This window comes from Aegilops tauschii, chromosome 5 (genome assembly GCF_002575655.3).
Source record: "Aegilops tauschii subsp. strangulata cultivar AL8/78 chromosome 5, Aet v6.0, whole genome shotgun sequence".
Classification (NCBI taxonomy): domain Eukaryota; kingdom Viridiplantae; phylum Streptophyta; class Magnoliopsida; order Poales; family Poaceae; genus Aegilops; species Aegilops tauschii.
Window position 1 is genome coordinate 33056192 of NC_053039.3, and position 20567 is coordinate 33076758.

At 46.6% G+C, this 20567-nt stretch overlaps 1 protein-coding gene across 1 annotated transcript; it reads left to right on the plus strand.

Moving 5' to 3' along the window:
* The first annotated feature begins 7928 nt into the window (after positions 1–7928).
* Positions 7929–9418, plus strand: LOC120964501 (vacuolar protein sorting-associated protein 24 homolog 1-like). The gene is made up of 5 exons (XM_040389237.2): positions 7929–8383; positions 8475–8527; positions 8619–8742; positions 8795–8877; positions 9323–9418. The coding sequence occupies exons 1-5, from the start codon at positions 8272–8274 to the stop codon at positions 9416–9418; spliced, it is 468 nt and encodes a 155-aa protein (XP_040245171.2). The 5' UTR covers positions 7929–8271.
* The last annotated feature ends 11149 nt before the right edge of the window (positions 9419–20567 follow it).

Here is a 20567-nt window from a genome sequence, read left to right on the forward strand (position 1 = left end):
CCCTTAAATACTAGCCTGCAATACTCGTTGTCGTCGGAGATGTCTGCGCGTAGCCCCTATCTCCTCAAGCAGCTGGAGGTGCCCCTCCAACGTTACCATAGTGTACGTGGTCACCCACTATCGGACCATGATTGTCGCGGACGGCAAGCGGAGAGGGAGAGAAGAGGATGCGGCTCGTGCTGGCGCCGCGGAGAGGGAGGAAGCAGATGTGGCAAGGGCTAGGGCTGGGGTTCACCGTCCGGGTTAAATACCGGACTTTGGCCCTCAGGCGGCGTGCCGAGTGGCGCCACACGGCACACCCTTGTAACGTACCAGATCTCAGGAGCAATTGGGAGGAGGGGAAGGGAGCGCACAGAGGAGGAAGAAGAGGGATCTGGATTAGGAGGAGGAGGTAGGTTCAGGAGATCAGCTCCATCAGGTCACATTACAATGTATAACCCACACTCACGCACCCACTAGCCTATAAGAAGCGCCCAAGCCACGCTGGCGGGTTCCAGCGAATCACCATCCAGTGTCTCGTCATTCCCCTTTGTTCACGCCTTACTGTCTTCCGCGGGCCCGTCCTTGCAGGTGCACGGGTCCGTCTGAGGCTGGGGCCCTCCACCAGGCAGCGCTGGTTGGTCAGGCCTAACATTCTCCCCCCTTGGAACAGGGCTTGCCCCCAAGCCTGTGTAGCTGGAAACCGTTGGCCTAGCTCTGTTTTGTCTTCCCAAGTGGCCAAGGAGGCTGGCAATTTCTCCCAGCGCACCAGCACCCGTAGTTTGTTCCCTGTTGCTGTCTGAACCATTTTCTCCGCTAGGGGCGCTATCGGCCAATGTTCCAAGCAGAGAACCTCGGTGTCTGGAGGCAGGTCTGGCTCCACGAGCATGTCGTCGTCAATTGCTTTCTTCAGTTGGGACACATGCACCACCGGGTGGATCTTGCTGTCGGCTGGCAATTGCAACTTGTACGCAACTTTTCCCACACGCGCCGTGATCTTGTATGGACCATAGTACCAGAAGGCCAGCTTCTGGAAGGGTCGCTGCGCTACTGATGTTTGAATGAACGGCTGGAGCCGAACAAAGAGTGCATCCCCGACCTTGAATTCTCGATCAGTGCGCCTTTTGTCTGCTTGTTTCTTCATCCTGTCTTGAGCTTGTTTCAGTTGTTGTTGAAGTAGTTCCAGCTTCACTTCGCGCTCCTTTAGCCAAGTTGCTAAATCCGGAAGAGTACTTGCATCGATTTGATTGACCCCAAATTCCCTTGGCATTGTACCGTAGATCACCTCGAACGGAGTTCTTCCCAATGCCGAGTGGAAGGAGGTGTTGTACCAGTAGTCTGCCAAGAATAACCACTTGTACCAATTCCTCGGACACGCGTGCACCGAGCACCGGAGATACGTTTCAAGACACTGATTCACCCTCTGCGTTTGCCCATCCGTCTGAGGGTGGTACGACGAGCTCATGAGCAGTTGAGTCTGAGCCAACTTGAACAGCTCCTGCCATAGCGCACTTGTGAAGATTCTATCCCGATCTGATATGATTGCCATCGGAAGGCCATGGAGCTTGAAAATGTTCTGCATGAATGTGGTTGCTACCGACAGGGCTGTGTATGGGTGTTTCATAGCTAGGAAATGACTATATTTCGAGAACTTGTCCACCACCCCCAAGATGACATCAAATCCTCCAGACTTTGGTAGCCCTTCTATGAAATCCTGTGATATAACTGCCCACGGTCGTTTGGGTATTGGTAGCGGTTGGAGGAGCCCTGCTGGAGCGATTCGCTCGGTTTTAGCTTGCTAACAAGTTTGACATTGTCGCACGAACTGTCGCACCATGTTCTTGAGCCCTCTCCATGCGAACAACCGACACACTCTGTGGTATGTTGCAGGGATCCCGGAATGCCCACCGGCTGCGCTGGCATGCAGAGCCGAGATGAGAGATTTTTGAGTATCTGGGTCCTCACCAATCCAAATGCGCCCTTGGAATTTAATGACTCCATCGCTGATCTCGAAGGCCTCATCGCTGTTCTTGTCTAGAGCCAGTCGAGCTATCAGTTGCTGTGATGCTGCATCCTGTTGATAGCTCTTGTGTATAGCTGCTAACCATGCTGGCTGTGCTATGACAATTGCTGCTAATTCTTCTGCCTGCCCGTGAGCTCGTCTGGACAGGGCATCTGTTGCGCGATTGCTCACTCCAGCCTTGTACTGAATCTGGAAGCGGAGTCCCACCAACTTGGTGAATGCTCGCTGCTGAATGGGTGTATTGAGGCGTTGATCTGTCAAGTTGAGCAGGCTGCGTTGGTCCGTGCGAATAAGGAATTCCGAGTGCTGCAGGTATGGTCGCCAATGGTCCACAACCAACAGAAGCGCCAGACACTCCTTCTCGTATGCCGACAGGCCCAAGTTGCGGGGAGCCAAACTCTTGCTCAGATATACGACCGGGTGGCCAGCTTGCATCAACACCGCGCCGATGCCCGTTGCGCTAGCATCAGTTTCAACCACGAATTGCTTCGAGAAGTCGGGCAATGCGAGCACAGGTGCTGAGGTGAGTGCTTTCTTGAGAGCTTGGAACGAGGCTTCTGCCATCGGCATCCACACAAACACTGTATTCTTTTTGAGCAAATCATTCAGGGGTCTACTGATTGGTCCAAATTTTTTGACGAACTTCCTGTAGTAAACAACCAATCCTAGGAATCCTCGGAGTTGTTTGACATTAGTGGGCTGCTCCCAGTCTTGCACGGTCTGGATATGCTCTGGCAGGGTGGCCACCCCTTGTCCACTGATCTAGTGGCCTAGGTAGGTGATTTGGTTCTGAGCAAATGAACACTTAGAGCGTTTGGCCACTAGCTCATTGTCCTTGAGCAATTGTAGTACTTGCCGCAGCAGTTCTAGGTGTCTTTCCAGCGTGACCGAGTGCACCATGATATCATCCATGAATACCAAAACTCCTTTGCGCAAGAGTGGCGCCATCACTATGTTCATGCCTCCTTGGAAGGTGCTTGGACCCCCTGTCACCCCATATGGCAGCACGCGGAACTAAAAATGCCCTTGATGAGTTTTGAAATCAGTTTTCTCCTCATCCTGCTCGGCCAGCCTGATTTGATGGTATCCCGCCCATAAATCAAGCTTCAAGAACCAGTAAGACCCTGCCAACTCGTCGAGGAGTTCGTCAATGATGGGCAAGGGGTAACTGTTCTTAACTGTGATGGCATTCAGGTGCCGGAAATCCACACAGAAACGCCACGTCTGATCTTTCTTCTTGACCAACAGCACGGGGGAGGAAAAAGGGCCGGTGCTTGGTACTATTAGTCCTTGCCTCAACATCTCTGCCACTTGTTTTTCGATCTCATTCTTCTGCTCCGGTGTATAGCGATACGGCCTAATATTGACCGGTTTAGTGCCTTCCAGAAGCTGTATTATGTGATCCCATGCTCTATACTTCGGCAGTGTGGTGGGTTCTGCAAATACCATCTCGAATTCCTCCAATAATGCTTGCACTGCAGGGTGCTCTGAGTCTTTTGAATCACTATTTGTCGTGGTGGAAATGCCATAAAGGAGCACCATATGTGCAACCACATGCTGGTCTTCCAGTCCTTGTAATTGGAGTGCCGAGATCTGTGGTACAACGGCCATCCGCGGTTGCACCCCTAGCAGTTCCACCCACTGTCCCTCATGCTGGAATTGCAGCAATTTATTTTCCCAATCCACCCACATCGGTCCACAGCTTTGGAGCCAGTCCATGCCTACCACCATATCGTAGCAGCCGAGGTTCAACACCCGGAGACCAGTTGTGAAAGTTTGCCCTTGTGTTTGCCACAAGCATTGGGGAATCATACTGTTGCAACCGAGCAACCCCCCATCTGCTATCTTTACTGTCAAACTGGGCGTTTGCCTTACTTGAGAGGGCATTGCGGCTGCCGTGGCATCGCTGATGAAGCTGTGTGAACTGCCCGAGTCGACGAGAATCAGCACTTCTTTGTCCTGGATTCTGCCCACCAATCGAACGGTATGAGGTGTAGTCTGCCCGGTTGTGGCTAGCTTTGAAATTGACATCAGGACCTCGTCATCTGAATCTTCTGCTGGATGTGTGCTTGGAAGTGATCATCGGCTTGCAGTAGGTCGAGCAACTCCTCGACCACATGAAGTTGCACCGTGGCGGCGCATTGATGCCCTTGTCACTACAAGAAATATGTCAACTAGTGACCTTCTGTTAGTGACCCTGGAAGAATTGGTCATAGATCTATGACCATTTCAGACCAATTGGTCAAAAGCTGTTCGGGGGCTCCAAACCCTAAACTATAACGACCATTTTGGTCAGAAAGGTTGTAATTTCCTTACATGAAATGGTCATAAAGTAGATAGCACTGGTCCGCTGCCTTATTTCTAGCTGATCACGACCAATATAGATGGTCATAACCTTGTAAATTGTGGTGGGTTGCTATGACTAGGCGCCACCTCATCAGTTTTGCCTATGTGTTATGTCCATGTGGCATTTTTTGCCCCAGGTTGTGAAGCAACCTATATTTCTGTCATTCCCAAAATTCCCAAAAAAATCTCATACATTCTTTGGGTCATATCTTCGTCAAATATGTAAAAAACCTTCCTTGCCTAGTTCAAAAATAATTCAACAATATTCATTTTCCTGTTCTGTTCAGAACAACACTTTGTGAAGGAAGTACCACTTTGGCATGTCCAAATAGTATCGATTTTCTACAGTGCTTTCCTATGCCCAAATAACCATCCTCCACCAAATGCCAGCTCAATCCATTCATTATTTTGAGCCCAGCTTCAACATTCGTATTTATATCCAGTGTGGTACTTTTCAAAGCAAGTACCACCTAGGCTCCTCCTTTTGAGCTGAAAATTTGTGAAGACGGTCTTCTTAGTAACTGATCATCCTCAGCCAAAACTCACGCCCATTAGCCATGTACATTTCCCGTACCGCTAATCAAATACTTGGCTGCTAATTCATGTTTGAGCATCGATCGGTCTCCTCGTGAGAATCTTATGTTGTAATTTTCTTCCTAGCACCTACCTGGGGAGTGTCCAACCCATTAGACATGCCTAGGCCGCCCAGAACACATGGCATGCCACGGTCACGAGGTGACCACGCGGCGGGCATGCGAGTTTACGCGCTCTAGAGTTGGGGCCCTCGGCCACCGCCCAAACCTCGACGTATCGCCACCAAACCATGCATTTATGATTAAATAGGTACTTATGTAACTAGAAATGATTTTTAGAAAAACTAAATAGCAAACTATGAGGCAGCTGTAGTTCAAATTTGACCCGCTTCCAGCTGAATCGGCGGAAATTTGTCTTTTTCACGAGAGGTGGATCAAAACTTTTTACACCCAACCATTTTGTCAATGGTGCATTACATATGTCCTAGTATTTTAGAAAATTGATTTGGTCCAATTTTGCAACAATTATTTGGGAGGTCCTTCACAAAAAAACCTCCTTTTGGGCACTCGAGAAATGGAAAATGGTTTTTTCGTCCAAAGAAAATGAAAAACTTCCTTAGGCAACATTGTTTGCCATTCCAAGATGCACCCTTGTGCACAATATGAGATCATTTAAACAAACTACGACATGAATGTGGCCATAAGATTGATCATTTGGCTTGAAAGCCATTGATCTCCACACGTGATAACTCGTTTCTGAGAACACTTTTTTAAAATAATTGCCGTATTACAAGTTTGTTATTTTTCCTGGGAACTTGGACACATATAATGACACAATCCGAAGGTTTCCCATTATTTTTGAATTTTTTATGCCCGTTTCAAAATGCGGTCAAAATGGCGGGAATGACCGTTCCTAGCTAGTGGTTGAATCTTGGAATTTTTTGGTGTTTCTCTGATAAAATAGATACTTATGTACCTAGAAATGATTTTTGGAAAAAATAAAGAGCAAATTACAAGGCAGCTACAGTTCAAATTTGACCCGCTTCCAGCTGAATCGGCGGAAATTTGTCTTTTTCACGAGAGGTGGATGAAAACTTTTTACACCCAACCATTTGGTCAATTGTGCATTAAATATGGCCTAGTATTTTAGAAAAATGATTTGGTCCAATTTTGCAACAATTATTTGGGAGGTCCTTCACAAAAAAACCTCCTTTTGGGCACTCGAAAAATGGAAAATGGTTTTTTCGTCCAAAGAAAATGAAAAATTCCTTAGGAAACATTGTTTGCCATTCCAATATGCACCCTTGTGCACAATATGAGATCATTTAAACAAACTATGCCATGAATGCGGCCATAAGATTGATCATTTGGCTTGAAAGCCATTGATCTCCACACGTGATAGCTCGTTTCTGAGAACACTTTTTTAAAATAATTGCCGTATTACAAGTTTATTATTTTTCCTGGGAACTTGGCCACATATAATGACACAATGCGAAGGTTTTCCAATTTTTTGATTTTTTTTGAATTTTTTATGCCCGTTTCAAAATGCGGTCAAAATGGCGGGAATGACCGTTCCTAGCTAGTGGTTGACTCTTGAAATTTTTTTGGTGTTTCTCTGATAAAATAGATACTTATGTACCTAGAAATGATTTTTGGAAAAAATAAAGAGCAAATTACAAGGCAGCTACAGTTCAAATTTCACCCGCTTCCAACTGAATCGGCGAAAATTTGTCTTTTTCACGAGAGGTGGAACTAAACTTTTTACACCCAACCATTTTATCAATTGTGCATTAAATATGGCCTAGTATTTTAGAAAAATGATTTGGTCCAATTTTGCAAAAACAATTTGGGAGGTCCTTCACAAAAAAACCTCCTTTTGGGCACTCGAAAAATGAAAAATGGTTTTTTCGTCCAAAGAAAATGAAAACTTCCTTAGGCAACATTGTTTTCCATTCCAATATGCACCCTTGTGCACAATATGAGATCATTTAAACAAACTATGCCATGAATGTGGCTATAAGATTGATCATTTTGCTTGAAAGCCATTGATCTCCACACGTGATAGCTCGTTTCTGAGAACACTTTTTTTAAAATAACTGCCGTATTACAAGTTTATTATTTTTCGTGGGAACTTGGCCACATATAATGGCACAATGCGAAGGTTTTCCAATTTTTTGATTTTTTTGAATTTTTATGCCTGTTTCAAAATGCGGTCAAAACGGCGGGCTTGACCGTTCCTAGCTAGTGGTTGAATCTTGGATTTTTTGGTGTTTCTATGATTAAATAGATACTTATGTACCTAGAAATGATTTTTGGAAAAAATAAAGAGCAAACTATGAGGCAGCTGCAGTTCAAATTTGACCCGCTTCCTACCGAATCGGCGGAAATTTGTCTTTTTCACCAGAGGTGGATCGAATCTTTTGACACCCAACCATTTGGTCAATTATGCATTAAATATGTCCTAGTATTTTAGAAAATTGATATGGTCCAATTTTGCAACAAATATATTATAGGTCCTTCACAAAAGAACTCATTTTGGACACTCGAAAAATAAAAAATGATTTAAAAGAACTCATTTCTCATAACTTAAAAAAAAATATTTGTCTTATTTCAATTTGTGATTATTCCTTAAAACTCTAGTCAAATTTGCTGACACAATGAGAAGTTTTTTTTTCAATTTTTCAGGTCATAATAAAATAGCTAACATGATTTAGCACCTTACTTTTAGTCGATTACGACCAATTTAAATGGTCAAAATATCATATCTGTATACTGCGTTCTGATTGGTCCAGGGGTCTCTCACGCGGATCGCGGATAAATCACCGTCGGATGCTCCCGGATCCAACGGCCCGCAGCTCACCCTCTCACCCACCCACCACGAGCTACCCCTAAAAAAACCCAACGCACACCACTCCTCTCTCTCCACGCGCAGCGAACCCTAACGCTCTCACCCTCTCCCTCCCTCTGGATCCACCGCCGCCGCACACCACTCCTCCTTCTGGATCCACCGCCGCCGCACACCACTCCTCCTTCTGGATCCACCGCCGCCGCCCCCAACCCCACTCCCTCCCTCTGGATCTCGACGCGCCGCCGCCCCCACTCCCTCCCTCTGGATCTCGACGCGCCGCCGCCCCGACCTGCTCCTCATCGGGCTCCTCATCGTCCTCCTCGACCTGCTGCTCCCGCCCGCGCTCCTCTCCAACTTCCTCCGCGTCGGCGTCCACCACGCCTCCGCACATAGCCTCCTCGACCAGGCCAGGGGCTTCCACTTCCACTTCCGCACACAGCAGCAACTCCTTCTCCTCCTTCCCCACTGCTTCGACCTCCGATCGATCCCACCGGAGCACCACCACCCGCCGCCGCCACCGCGCGGATCGGAGCGGAGCGCCGATGGAGGTGGTGAAGAGCCTCCTGAAGACGAAGCTGACACCACAGCAGCAGCTGCGCGAGTGGCAGCGCCGCCTCTGCAACGAGGGCCGCAACATCGAGCGCCAGATCCGAGGTTCCCCTCCCCTCCCTCCCCGATTCGATCCAATCTAGGGCTCTAGGCCTTCAACTGGTTGCTGATATTTGGTTTTGGGGCCGGTGCGCAGACGTGCAGAAGGAGGAGAAGAAGGTGGAGAAGGCCATCCGGGCCGCCGCCAAGGTACCTACCTACATGTATACTTCGCGCCATGGATCGATTTGGGCTAATTTACTGATTTGGTTTCCTCTGCTGGTGATGCTTGTTCCTGGAGGCGCTGGCCAAGGAGCTGGTGCAGTCCAGGAAGGCGGTCAACCACCTCTACGAGAACAAGGCCCAGCTCAACTCCATCTCCATGCACCTCGGCAAGATCGTCGGTAATGGACACCGCCTGCATCGTATCTATCTTTCTAGATAGCATTCAGTATGGTAACATTTAGTAATTTACAGCTGCTGTTCATGATGCTATTACAAACTCTGAAATATGGTACTTTAGTCAAATGTGCTTCCTTTTTGAACAACTGTGCACCTTGGTGAGCTTGTCGGTAGCAAACAGTTTCTACTGGCCTCGTATCATTCTATACTAGTATGGATAGATAGCATCCAAGTTTCTGTTGGTGTCTTGAAATGCTTGGGAATGGCCCGTCCTTCTGGATATGCAGTTAGTCTGAATCTGTTCTGGACATGCAGTTAGTCTGACTACCTGCTTGCTCAAATCATGGCACTTGAGAACATTCATGTTCTATTTTATCCATTCTTACTTTCTGGCATCTAGTATTTGAACGATCTCACAGTGGCGCCGTGGCGGTTTAGGACATGCTTGTCCTTGCAAAAAAATGAGCTCATGCAATACTACTTTTTATATCTAACATTCAATACTACTGTTTATATCTAATCAAGACCTTATGATTTGGGGATCATGTAATACCAGTGCTTATATGCTTTGCGCTGATGAAAAATATCTGACCATGGCAACAGGATGCTGCGATCAACAGCCTGAACAACAAGACCCACATGAAGATCCTGCTGAAGTGGATGTGGGGCAGGAGGATCTTCAAGCTCTTGTGCACGTAGCGAGGAGCTGCTCTTCGCCTCGCCTTGCGCTGATGAAAAATACCAGTGCTTTCGTTGCCAATAATACACGCATGCTCCACAACTAATACAGAAGATGCATTTCCATCCCATCTAGTAGGTGATGACTCGATGCAAACAAATAAAATAAAATTAGTAGGTGTTATATGCTGAACGATGCTAGCTGTTGTACCAATGTGATGTTGCTTGCTTGATTGATGACTGCTTGTCATTAACTAGAAAAAGAAGAAGAAAACCTTGTCTATTTTATTTGAGGAGAATCCTGTATCCCATTCACTAGACAACCAATACTACTACTTGTATTTCCATGTTTGCTTGCTTGTAGCACTATCAAGTGTGAGGAAATTCAGTACTAGGATGTGTGGAGCGACATGAATTCATTGCTGCCGTGGTATCTGTATTCCATTGTCTAGATGATTGGGCCATGGAAGTTATGCATGGTAGCATACATGACGTCTTCCTTTTTAGCCTCTAGGCTGGCGCAGTTTGACTTGGGTGTAAATTTCCCTTCATGACTCTTTTCCAAGTCTTTCTTCAAAGAAGTGACTTGGGCCTTGAGCTCTTTGATTTCCTCTACATGGTTAGTCTCAACACAAACACTAGAGGAAGTATAAGCTTCATCGTTAGAGCAACAAGGCAAGGAAAGCAATTCATCACAAGATGTACCAACGTTATGCATGGATGAATCGCGAGGAGTAGCACAAGGCAATATAGCATTTTGACTAAAAGTAGTGCTAGTGTCCACATGAGGCTCACTAGATGTTACCTTAGCAATCATGGCCTCATGAGCTATCTTTAGCACATTATGGGATACTACAAGATCATCATGAGAGCTTGAGAGCTTTTCATGGCTTTCTTCCAATTTCCCATAATTGCTAGATAGCAACTCAAGTTGAGCCCGTAGCTCAACGTTCTCCTTTAAAATGGATGCTTCACAAGAAATAGAGTTAGTAGCACAAGCATCATCATTAACAACAAGTGGAGAAGGCAACTTGGCAAGCTCTTTTAAATAAGAAGCTTCAAGTTGAGCATGAGACTCGGTGAGTTTGATGAGCTCACCCTTGATGACCCTTGAGCCATTTTCGAGGTGCTCAAAATCCTCAAGGAGTCTAGCATGAGCAACTTCAAGATTAGCATTTTTAGTTTCAAAAACATTGGCCACCTCAAGAGCTCTATCATGAGATTCCTTCACTCTAGATAACTCTAGAGCAAAAGTCTCCTCAAGAGATTCCTTGGTGGTTTGTTCAAGTTCAAGAGCTTGAGAGAGGTCCGCAATCTCATTAGCGTAATCACGCTCATGACCTTCCATTTTATCAATGGTGACCTCATGCTCCTTAAGACGAGATTCCAACTCATCAATATATTTCTTGCCCTCAATAGCAATAGACATGATTTCCATGAAGTTGGAACAAGCAATTTTATTCTTAAGAAGAGCTTTAAAAATTATTTCCCCCTTAACTTTTAAGGAGGCAACATCATCATTCTCTTCATCATAATCGACATCATCATCACTCTTTCCATCATCAATATTATCACAAGATATATTGGGATTCAAAGTGGGAGATACCTTTGAAGCCTTGGCCATAAGGCAAAAAGCAATAGATGATGATGTGGGATCCCTTGAAGCACCATTCAAGACGACATATTGTTCCATGGAGTGTTGGGTTTCCTCTACATTGTTAGCACAACAACTCGAGGAAATACATGCCTTTTTTATCATGCCAACAAGACATAGCAAGCATATCATCATGAGATTTAGTCAAGCAATTTGTCCATGATATGCAAGGACTATCAACACAAGCATGTGAAACATTTGGAGTGCTCGAAGTGCTAGAGTCCAAAGATGAAGCATCACAACAAGAAAGTGATGAAGGATTATCAAAACTAAGCCCACTATCATCATTGCAATGAACACCACTACTCACCATGTCATTACCTTGTGGCAAACCACATGTAGGTGAAGTAGAAGAAGTTGAGAACACAACACGACCGGAGGTGGAGGGAGAACAATCATCCCCACAAAACTTGGACACGCCATATTTATCTTGAATCTTTGTCCACAACTCATGAGCATCCCGGAAAGGCATGAGTAGAAATATAACTACATTGCTCAAAGCATCGAAAAGCATATTAGAAGCTTGAGCATTGAGATAAGAGTTTTTGTCATCCTCTAAAGATAATCTTTTGGGATCTTTTGGAGGAGAAAAACCCATATCTACAATTCGCTCTAAATTTAGGTCCATGACCCTAAAGAGATTAAGCATGCGAATTACCCAAACATCAAAATTTGTGCCATCGAAACTAATTGTGTCATAGAATCCTAATCCCCTGGCCGACATCTTTACTCTCTAGGCGGTTAAGCCTAACAAAGAGAGACGAGGCTCTGATACCAATTGAAAGATCGTCGATGTCGCCTAGAGGGGGGGTGAATAGGCGCTTTAAAATAATTACGGTTGAGGCTTGAACAAATGCGGAATAAACCTAGCGGTTAATTTGTCAAGCACAAAACCTACAACAACTAGGCTCACCTATGTGCACCAACAACTTATGCTAAGCAAGAAAACCTACTTAGGTGATAGCAAGATATATGACAAGAAACAATATGGCTATCACAAAGTAAAGTGCATAAGTAAAGGGGTCGGGTAAGAGATAACCGAGGCACGCGGAGACGACGATGTATCCCGAAGTTCACACCCTTGCGGATGCTAATCTCCGTTTGGAGCGGTGTGGAGGCACAATGCTCCCCAAGAAGCCACTAGGGCCACCGTAATCTCCTCACGCCCTCGCACAATGCAAGATGCCGTGATTCCACTAAGGGACCCTTGAGGGCGGTCACCGAACCCGTACAAATGGCAACCCTTGGGGGCGGTCACCGAACCCGTACACTTTGGCAACCCTTGGGGGCGGTCACCGGAACCCGTCAAATTGCTCGGGGCGATCTCCACAACCTAATTGGAGACCCCGACACTTGCCCGGAGCTTTACACCACAATGATTGAGCTCCGAACACCACCAACCGTCTAGGGCGCCCAAGCACCCAAGAGGAACAAGCTCAAGGGTACCAAGCACCCAAGAGTAATAAGCTTCTCAACTTGTAACTTCCACGTATCACCGTGGAGAACTCAAACCGATGCACCAAATGCAATGGCAAGGGCACACGGAGTGCCCAAGTCCTTCTCTCTCAAATCCCACCGAAGTAACTAATGCTAGGGAGGAAAATGAGAGGAAGAACAAGAAGGAGAACACCAAGAACTCCAAGATCTAGATCCAAGGGGTTCCCCTCACATAGAGGAGAAAGTGATTGGTGGAAATGTGGATCTAGATCTCCTCTCTCTTTTCCCTCAAAAACTAGCAAGAATCCATGGAGGGATTGAGAGTTAGCAAGCTCGAAGAAGGTCAACAATGGGGGAAGAACACAAACTCAAAGGATAAGGTTCAATGGGGAAGAAGACCCCCTTTTATAGGTGGGGAAAAATCCAACCGTTATGCTCACAGTCCGCACAGAGCGGTACTACCGCTCCAAGGAGCGGTACTACCGCTCCAAGGAGCGGTACTACCGCTAGGGCGGTAGTACCCCTTTGAAAAACAACAACGAGGAGGCAAAAGGCCAGTAGAACCGCCGGAGCGGTACTACCGCTTGTCCCCATGGTACTACCGCTAGGGATAGCGGTACTACCGCAAGTGGTAGCGGTACTACTGCTTGCGAGCGGTACAAAAAAAATACTTCCATGCCTACTTCCGCTGAGCAAAACACGAGATTTTGGTCCGGAGCGGTACTACCGCTGAGGAGCCGCGGTAGTACAGCTCTGGAGCGGTACTACCGCTCAGGAGCCGCGGTAGTACCGCTCCAAGCGGTAGTACCGCTCCCAAGAGTGGTACTAAAAAATTACATCCGCAACAGCCCCTTTAAAGGACACCAAAACTGACACAACTTCTGCAAACGGACTCCGAATTCGACGAAACCAAGTTTGTTGGAAAGCTAGCGACAAGGGCTAACACAATGTTGATAGAAATACCAATAATAAGCAAATGAGAAAAGGCCCAAAAGAAAATGGTGAGAACCCTTCCTCGGATAAGACCGGTAAAACCTCCAACACCGAAAACATCATAGAAGACGCATGCAAACTCCATTTTCGATGAACTCAAGCTTGTCATCAAGATGACCATAAGATCTAAGACTCACAAAGAGAACCAAACAAGAACCAAGAAACATGATGCAAGGATGCAATGGTCTGAGCTCTCGACGAACGATACGATCAAGCTACTCACTTGAGAGCCCCCCTTGATAGTACAACTATCGATCCTATAACCCGGTCTCCAAACTATCACCATGAGACCGGTAAAATATAAAACCTATCAAGGGCAATCCTTTGCCTTGCACGAAGTCCACTTGAGCTAGATGATGATGATCTTGACTCCCTCAACTTGGACCACATTTCTTGATTGCATTCGCTCGATGAAGACTAGTTGATTGCTCCCCCATACTCCACTATGGGTGAGCCACTCTTTGGCACATCTTCACAAGTCCATTGATACCATAATGGACGGCAAGCTACAAGCATGATTTCTTCGTGATGCTCCACTTGAACTTGCACAACACAACCTTGATTTGATGTCATCCTCCATGGGTTGTATGTGATCTTCCTCTTGACGCAAGCCCATGGAAGATAACCTAACCGCACATAGAACTCTCACAAAGACCATGGGTTAGTACACAAAGCTTAATTGACAATGCTTACCATACCATGGGATCGCTTGATCCCTCTCGATACATCTTCTACGCTTTGTGTGTTGATCAACTTGAAACACTCTCTGTACTTAGTCTTGATCAACCTTGAATCTTTCCAACTCTATTCATTTGGATGATGTAAGACCAATCTTTGGATAATTCCTTAATAGCACCTTGGTCATCACAAACTCTCCTTGAAACCAACAAATGGACTTCAAGAAAAGCCTATGGACAAACCCTTCAAATATAACTCAAGGCAACCATTAGTCCATAGAGATTGTCATCAATTACCAAAACCAAACATGGGGGCACCGCATGTTCTTTCAGCTGATGCTCTCCACTGGAGTACAGCTGAGTACTGCATGTCTTTTTGCATTCCTTTTTTAGTCAGTCCTTGAACATTTTTTAAAAGATGAACTGGAGTACTCCTGGAGAGCAGTACATGGAGTATAGCTGTAACTTCTTGCAGTATAGCTGTAGCAGTCCATTAAGAGTAGTTTTGCATCAGTAGCATTAGGAGTGTGATGTGGAGGTAAGAGTGGAGTCTCTACTCTAGAAAGAGGGCTCTGACTCGCTGTTTAGCCCATTTGATTTCTGTGGTTTCCAGTTTAGTGTAGGAACACAGAGCAATGTGGCTGGAGTTTGATTTTCAGTCAGCATAGTCTGCCTATGCTACTGATTTGTTGCATGTAATTAGAATTTGTAGGTTTAGTATGAACGTTCCTTAATCCATTGGATGGCCTCTGGCTAGTTCAATTGGTATCTAGTCTAGAATAAATTATTTTTCCCATTTTTTGTTTCCTTGCTGGACATGTCATGGTACAAGTGCTGATGCTGCTGTTGACTACTCCCGTTGTAAAGAAATATAAGACCGTTTAGATCACTACTTGAGTGATCTAAATTCTCTTATATTTCTTTACAAGAGAGTACATGGTATTATTGCTAGCTATATATATATATATATATATATATATATATATATATATATATATATATATATATATATATATATATATATATATATGCCTGCTGCTGATTGATGCTCTTGTGGTTAGGATTCTACACCTCGAAGTGATACTTTTGCATTGCTTTCCTTCCTCATGCACTTGCAAACTATATGCTATTCCCTTTTCGATTTGACCTCAAACAGGATTCAATGGTGAATTCTGATTTCCCCACAGACTGAACCAAAGGAGAAGAATAGAATAATTCACTGGTGCAAAGAAAGGGTAAGGGATCTCTTTTCTGCAACGGAAAAAAAATAAGCTCCGCTGATTTGACTCGGCACTTCTGCCACTCTCCTTGGTGGCTATTCTCCACCATCTCAGTCCCCTCTGAGGTCAGCTGAATCTGATCAGTGGCTGTCTCTGCAAATTTCTGACTCCTCCTATCCATGTGCAACAGCGATGCTTTGGATATCATCCGTGCAGCAGAGGACAAGGGCTTCATGGCCAACCAAGGTGTATGGTGCTCGCAAGCGATGAACGGAGGATGTTCGACATCGGCTGCACAAGCCACCACTGTGAGCTCCTCCCTTTGCTATGCTACAACCATGCTCTGTTTCATGGGTTAGTTAGGATTTCGATGCTTTTTGCGCCGTGGTTGAGTCCTTGCCGACTGTTGCATTGATGATCAGGTGCTGGTGCTTCATTTGGCTATTTGATTAGCTGCTAGTAATTAGTAGTATTAGAGTGCCGCTGGTTTATTAGGATGCGGCTGAAACCATTGGATGGCCTTCCTGGACATGTTATCCATAATTAGTACTTGCTGGACATGTTATCCAGAATTAGTACTTGCTGGACATGTTATCCATTGGATGTCCCATTTTTTGTTTCCTTGCTGGACATGCTATGGTTCAAGTGTCAATGATGTCTAGTAGTAGTTTGCTAGCTATATACCTGCTACTGATTGATGCTCTTTTGGTCTCCTGGAATCATATTATACTATATATAGTGTTCTTGTGGTTCTGTGAAGATGCATCACAAACATCTAGGTATTTGAAGTTGGCTGAACCTGTTGCTTTATCATATATTTGGTCCATAAATCTACATTTCTATGAGATCTCTTTCAATATATAATTTTTCGATTGTCCAGGAATAATAGCAACTCTAATGCTGGTAGCCTATGTGTTCACTCTTTTACATGAGCTCCAGGTCTATGAAATTTGAAGTTTGAAGCCGTATAGTATAGCCCTACTCAGCAAAGAGTTGTCTCTTATGTCTGACTGTAATAGACTGTAAATATTGTAATATTGTAACATTAGGCATATTGGGGTTGTAATAGACTATGTACAGATTGTAGTAGACTTAGTGTTATTTGATGAACTACATTTGTACTCTTCGGTCTGAAATATTGATTATGTATGTGATTTGAAAACGTGTAGAATGGAAACCTGACTCGTGGGACCAACTTTATGAAAATAATCTGAGCAGTTTTGAAATTTCTGTCAAGTGGGCCCAATGTGTGAGATGATGACAAGTGGGACCCATCTGATTGGTGGGACCAACTTCAAAATATAATGGCCCAAACAATGTTAAAAGGCCACGGCCCAGAAATAAATAAAAGGCCGAATTGTTGGTCCAGGCCCAGGTAGTTAACAAAAATTGACAATTTTTTATATATAAATGGGCTGAATTAATGGGCCCGGCCCATATAAACACCCAATTGGACCAGGCCGATTCTAATTTTTGACCTTTTCAATTGGTCGCAATTTTCCCACGTCAGATTGCCACGTCGGATCCGACGTGGCCTGGGCAGACAGCCAGTGACCAAACCAAAAGGTCATGGGTTCAATGACCTTCTGTTTTGGTCGTAAACGTCTACGACCTTCTCACAGAGAAGGTCGCTAATTTTAGTTTACGACCGCTAGCTTTTGACCTTCTGTTTTTGGTCACAAAAAGGTCGCAAATGAAAAACTATGACCTTTCAACGGCCAATAGTGAGGGTCAGAAGTTGACATATTTCTTGTAGTGTGTCCCCAGCGCTCTCCGCACTTGAAACAGAGACCGCGGGCCCGTCGATAGTTCCGGAGTGTGGCCACATGATCATCTCCAGCCCGGGCGTGCTTGGGGGGATTCGCCGCCTCGATTCCCTGTCGGTCCTCTGCAGCGCGAGCTGGTGGTGCTCCCAGCGATACGATTGGTCTTGCTGCCACTCGGGGCGGTGGCGCCCCCTACCGCCTGTACTCACGCCGAGGCAACGCTTCCAACAACTCTTCCTGCATAGAAGCCAAGGAAAACGCAGAGTCCAGGTCCTTTGGTTGATGTAAAATGACACTAGCACGAATTTCATGTTGCAATCCTTCTAAGAACTATGTGGTGAAAAATACTGAATCAAAAGAGGGGTTATGCGCGAGTAGCTGATGCATAAGTTCCTCAAACTGCAACATATACTGATGGACTGTGCTAGTCTGACGGAGCTTGCGAAATTGTCGCAAATGGAACTGATATTGCTCCCTGCCAAATTTCCCACTCAACGCTGCACACAGCTCATCCCATGACATCGAAGCACTCTGTGCTTCGTGCAATTGCAACCACCTTGCTGCATTGCTGGAAAAATGCAGAGTGGCCACTCTCTCCTAAATCTTAGAATCCTAATGCCGCAGGTGCTATGTCGGAAATCCATTTTTTTATCCTCTGCCCCAAGGAAAATCAAAGAAGAAGAACCCATACTTCAGGCGGAACCCCATACATCGAGAAGTATTTCTCACAACGAATCTTCTAGAACTGTGGATTCTCCCCATCGAAGGACGGGAAATCAAGCTTTGGAAACGACCAACTAAGGGGAGTGGCGTGCGAGTTGCGTTGATCGAATTCGACCAGATGCGATGGTGTAGATTTGAGAGTTGCAGATTGGAAATCGATCAGGGACGTACCCTTGATCGGAGGTGGCGCATGGGTGGTGACCACGCCCTATGCCACCCCCGGTGTCGTCGATCTCGCCACGGCCTCCTGGCCCGTGGTGCTCGGGGGCGCCGTGGTTCGAAGCCGCCTCCGGCCGCACCACCGCGTCGCCCTCCGGGATCGGATCCGGAGGCGCCGCCAACACGGGGTGAAGGGCGATGCGCCCCACCTGCGCACGCAAGTCGTCCACCTGCTTCTGGATGTGGGTAACGGCATGGCGCCAGAGCTCCAGGAAGGTCTGGATCGCATCCAGCCTCGCCTCGTTGGCGATGCGCCCGTCGTTGACCGCCTTGGCCAGGGCTGCGATCTGCTCCTCCATCACCATTGCTTGTCTCGCTTGCTTCGTCTGATAGCGGGGCTAGGGGTAGGCGGTCTCGAGGTCGAAGGATCGTGGGATCTCTGATACCAGATGTAACGTACCAGATCTCAGGAGCAATTGGGAGGAGGGGAAGGGAGCGCACAGAGGAGGAAGAAGAGGGATCTAGATTAGGAGGAGGAGGTAGGTTCAGGAGATCAGCTCCATCAGGTCACATTACAATGCATAACCCACACTCACGCACCCACTAGCCTATAAGAAGCGCCCAAGCCACGCTGGCGGGTTCCAGCCAATCACCGTCCAGCATCTCGTCATTCCCCTCGTTCATGCCTTGCTGTCTTCCGCGGGCCCATCCTTGCAGGTGCATGGGTCCATCTGAGGCTGGGGCCCTCCACCAGACATCGCTGGTTGGTCAGGCCTAACAACCCACCCGGAGGAGACGCCCGCTAGACCGTTGGGTTTTCGAGCAATTTTGTGTTGGACCCAATCGTCAGTCCGACGTGGCGGATGCGCCATGACTGCTCCATATCTGTCCTAGATTTGGTTGGTTATGAGAGGTGCCGGTCAGCCCGGACGTTTGAGGCCGCTTTGTCCGGCCGGGTGGGTCAGGTTTTTCTTTATCGGTCAATGCCCGGGCGTTTGAAACCAGTTTAAGGCGTCCATTGTAGATGCTCTAAGGGCAACTCCAATGAGCCGACCTTTTAGTCCATTTAGGTGGGCAGGAGGATAGGCGTCCGACCCTCGTCCGCTCTTTCCTAACCAGAAGAGGCTAGGCCCTAGATCTTTTTTTAAAAGGAGGTTCAAACCCCCAGCCTCTCCATTATAATTAATGATGCACACAATCATTGCTATTGTTGATTCTACAAAAATTCATTGTTATTGTTATTAAGCGGAGTATAAAATAAAAACAACCACAACCGAATCATTACAATGAGATAAATAAAACAACCATCACTTTAAAAGCGGATCAGCCTATAATCATCTGGTCCAGTATTCGGCACTAGGCCAAGAGACGCTAACGAATGGGTAGGTCGTCATCCCACCATACACAACTTCCGCGGCAGTCGGGAGGCCGACCATGCCACAGTGTGCCAATCAATGCCGGCATGAGCCCCGGCGTCCTCCATGTAAGTAGAGGCAGATGACGCCGCCAAGCTTGGTGACTAGATTTTTTGTCGAAACGGACCAGTTGCCGGAATACCTGCAGATGAAATTGACAAAAAGGACCCCCTCAGCCGTGGCGGCAGGCGACACATGGCACCTGCCGCCATGGCTGGAGGCGGCGGACCCTGCCGCTACGCCAGGAGGCGGCCACCCGGGTAAAACACGACTTCCACATCGCCTCTCGCCGGCACGGAACGGCCAGGCCATGTGGGCCCTGCCGCCATTCCATGAGGCGGCCAGCGCTGCCGCTGCGGCTCTCGGGCCGACAGCTCCTGCTGCGCGAGGGCCCAGCAGGCGGGCCATGCCGCGACTGCGTGAGGCGGCCGCACTGTTTGTAACGTTACAGCCGACATCATCCGTTGTTGCTTCGGCGGGAATCCGCGTCGTTTCCTTTATTTACGCGCACTGATTCGTATGCCCAGCTGCTGCCTGGGAATCACTCTGGCTTTTGCTTCTTTTGCCTCAACGGATGCGACGGTACTGCGGGAATCACTCTGGCTATTGCTTCAGCGGATGCGACGGCACCGCGAGAATCACTCACTCGCTGCAGGAATCCGAGGCTGCGGGAACCTGTTGTGCCGACACAACAGGGATCCTCTTCCTTTTATATACTATGCTTCTGCTCCGTGCGCAAGCACAATGTCTCTGGCCTCCTCTTCTGCTCTCTGAGTGTGTAAGAACAGAGAGAAAGAAAAACTCACTAGGCACTTTCACTCGTGATTTAGGGCAATTGAGAGTTGGATTTTGAATATGCTAAAGTTGAAGAAAAGATAGAAGAAGGTAAGATCTATCCATTTTTGTTGGTTTCGTTCGCATGCATGATGTTTTTACTCTGTTTGTTTAGTTCATAACTATGTGTTCTTTGTTGTGTTAGGCATTATTTCATCACTTTTTGGAGTCATTTAGAGCTTCAGGAGTAGGATTTGCCTAGCGAAGTGAACTACGAAGTTGAAGATCAAGGTATGAGCTTTGCAATACATTAATTTTTGTGTGCATGCAGGGTGGTAATTAGTTAGTCTTT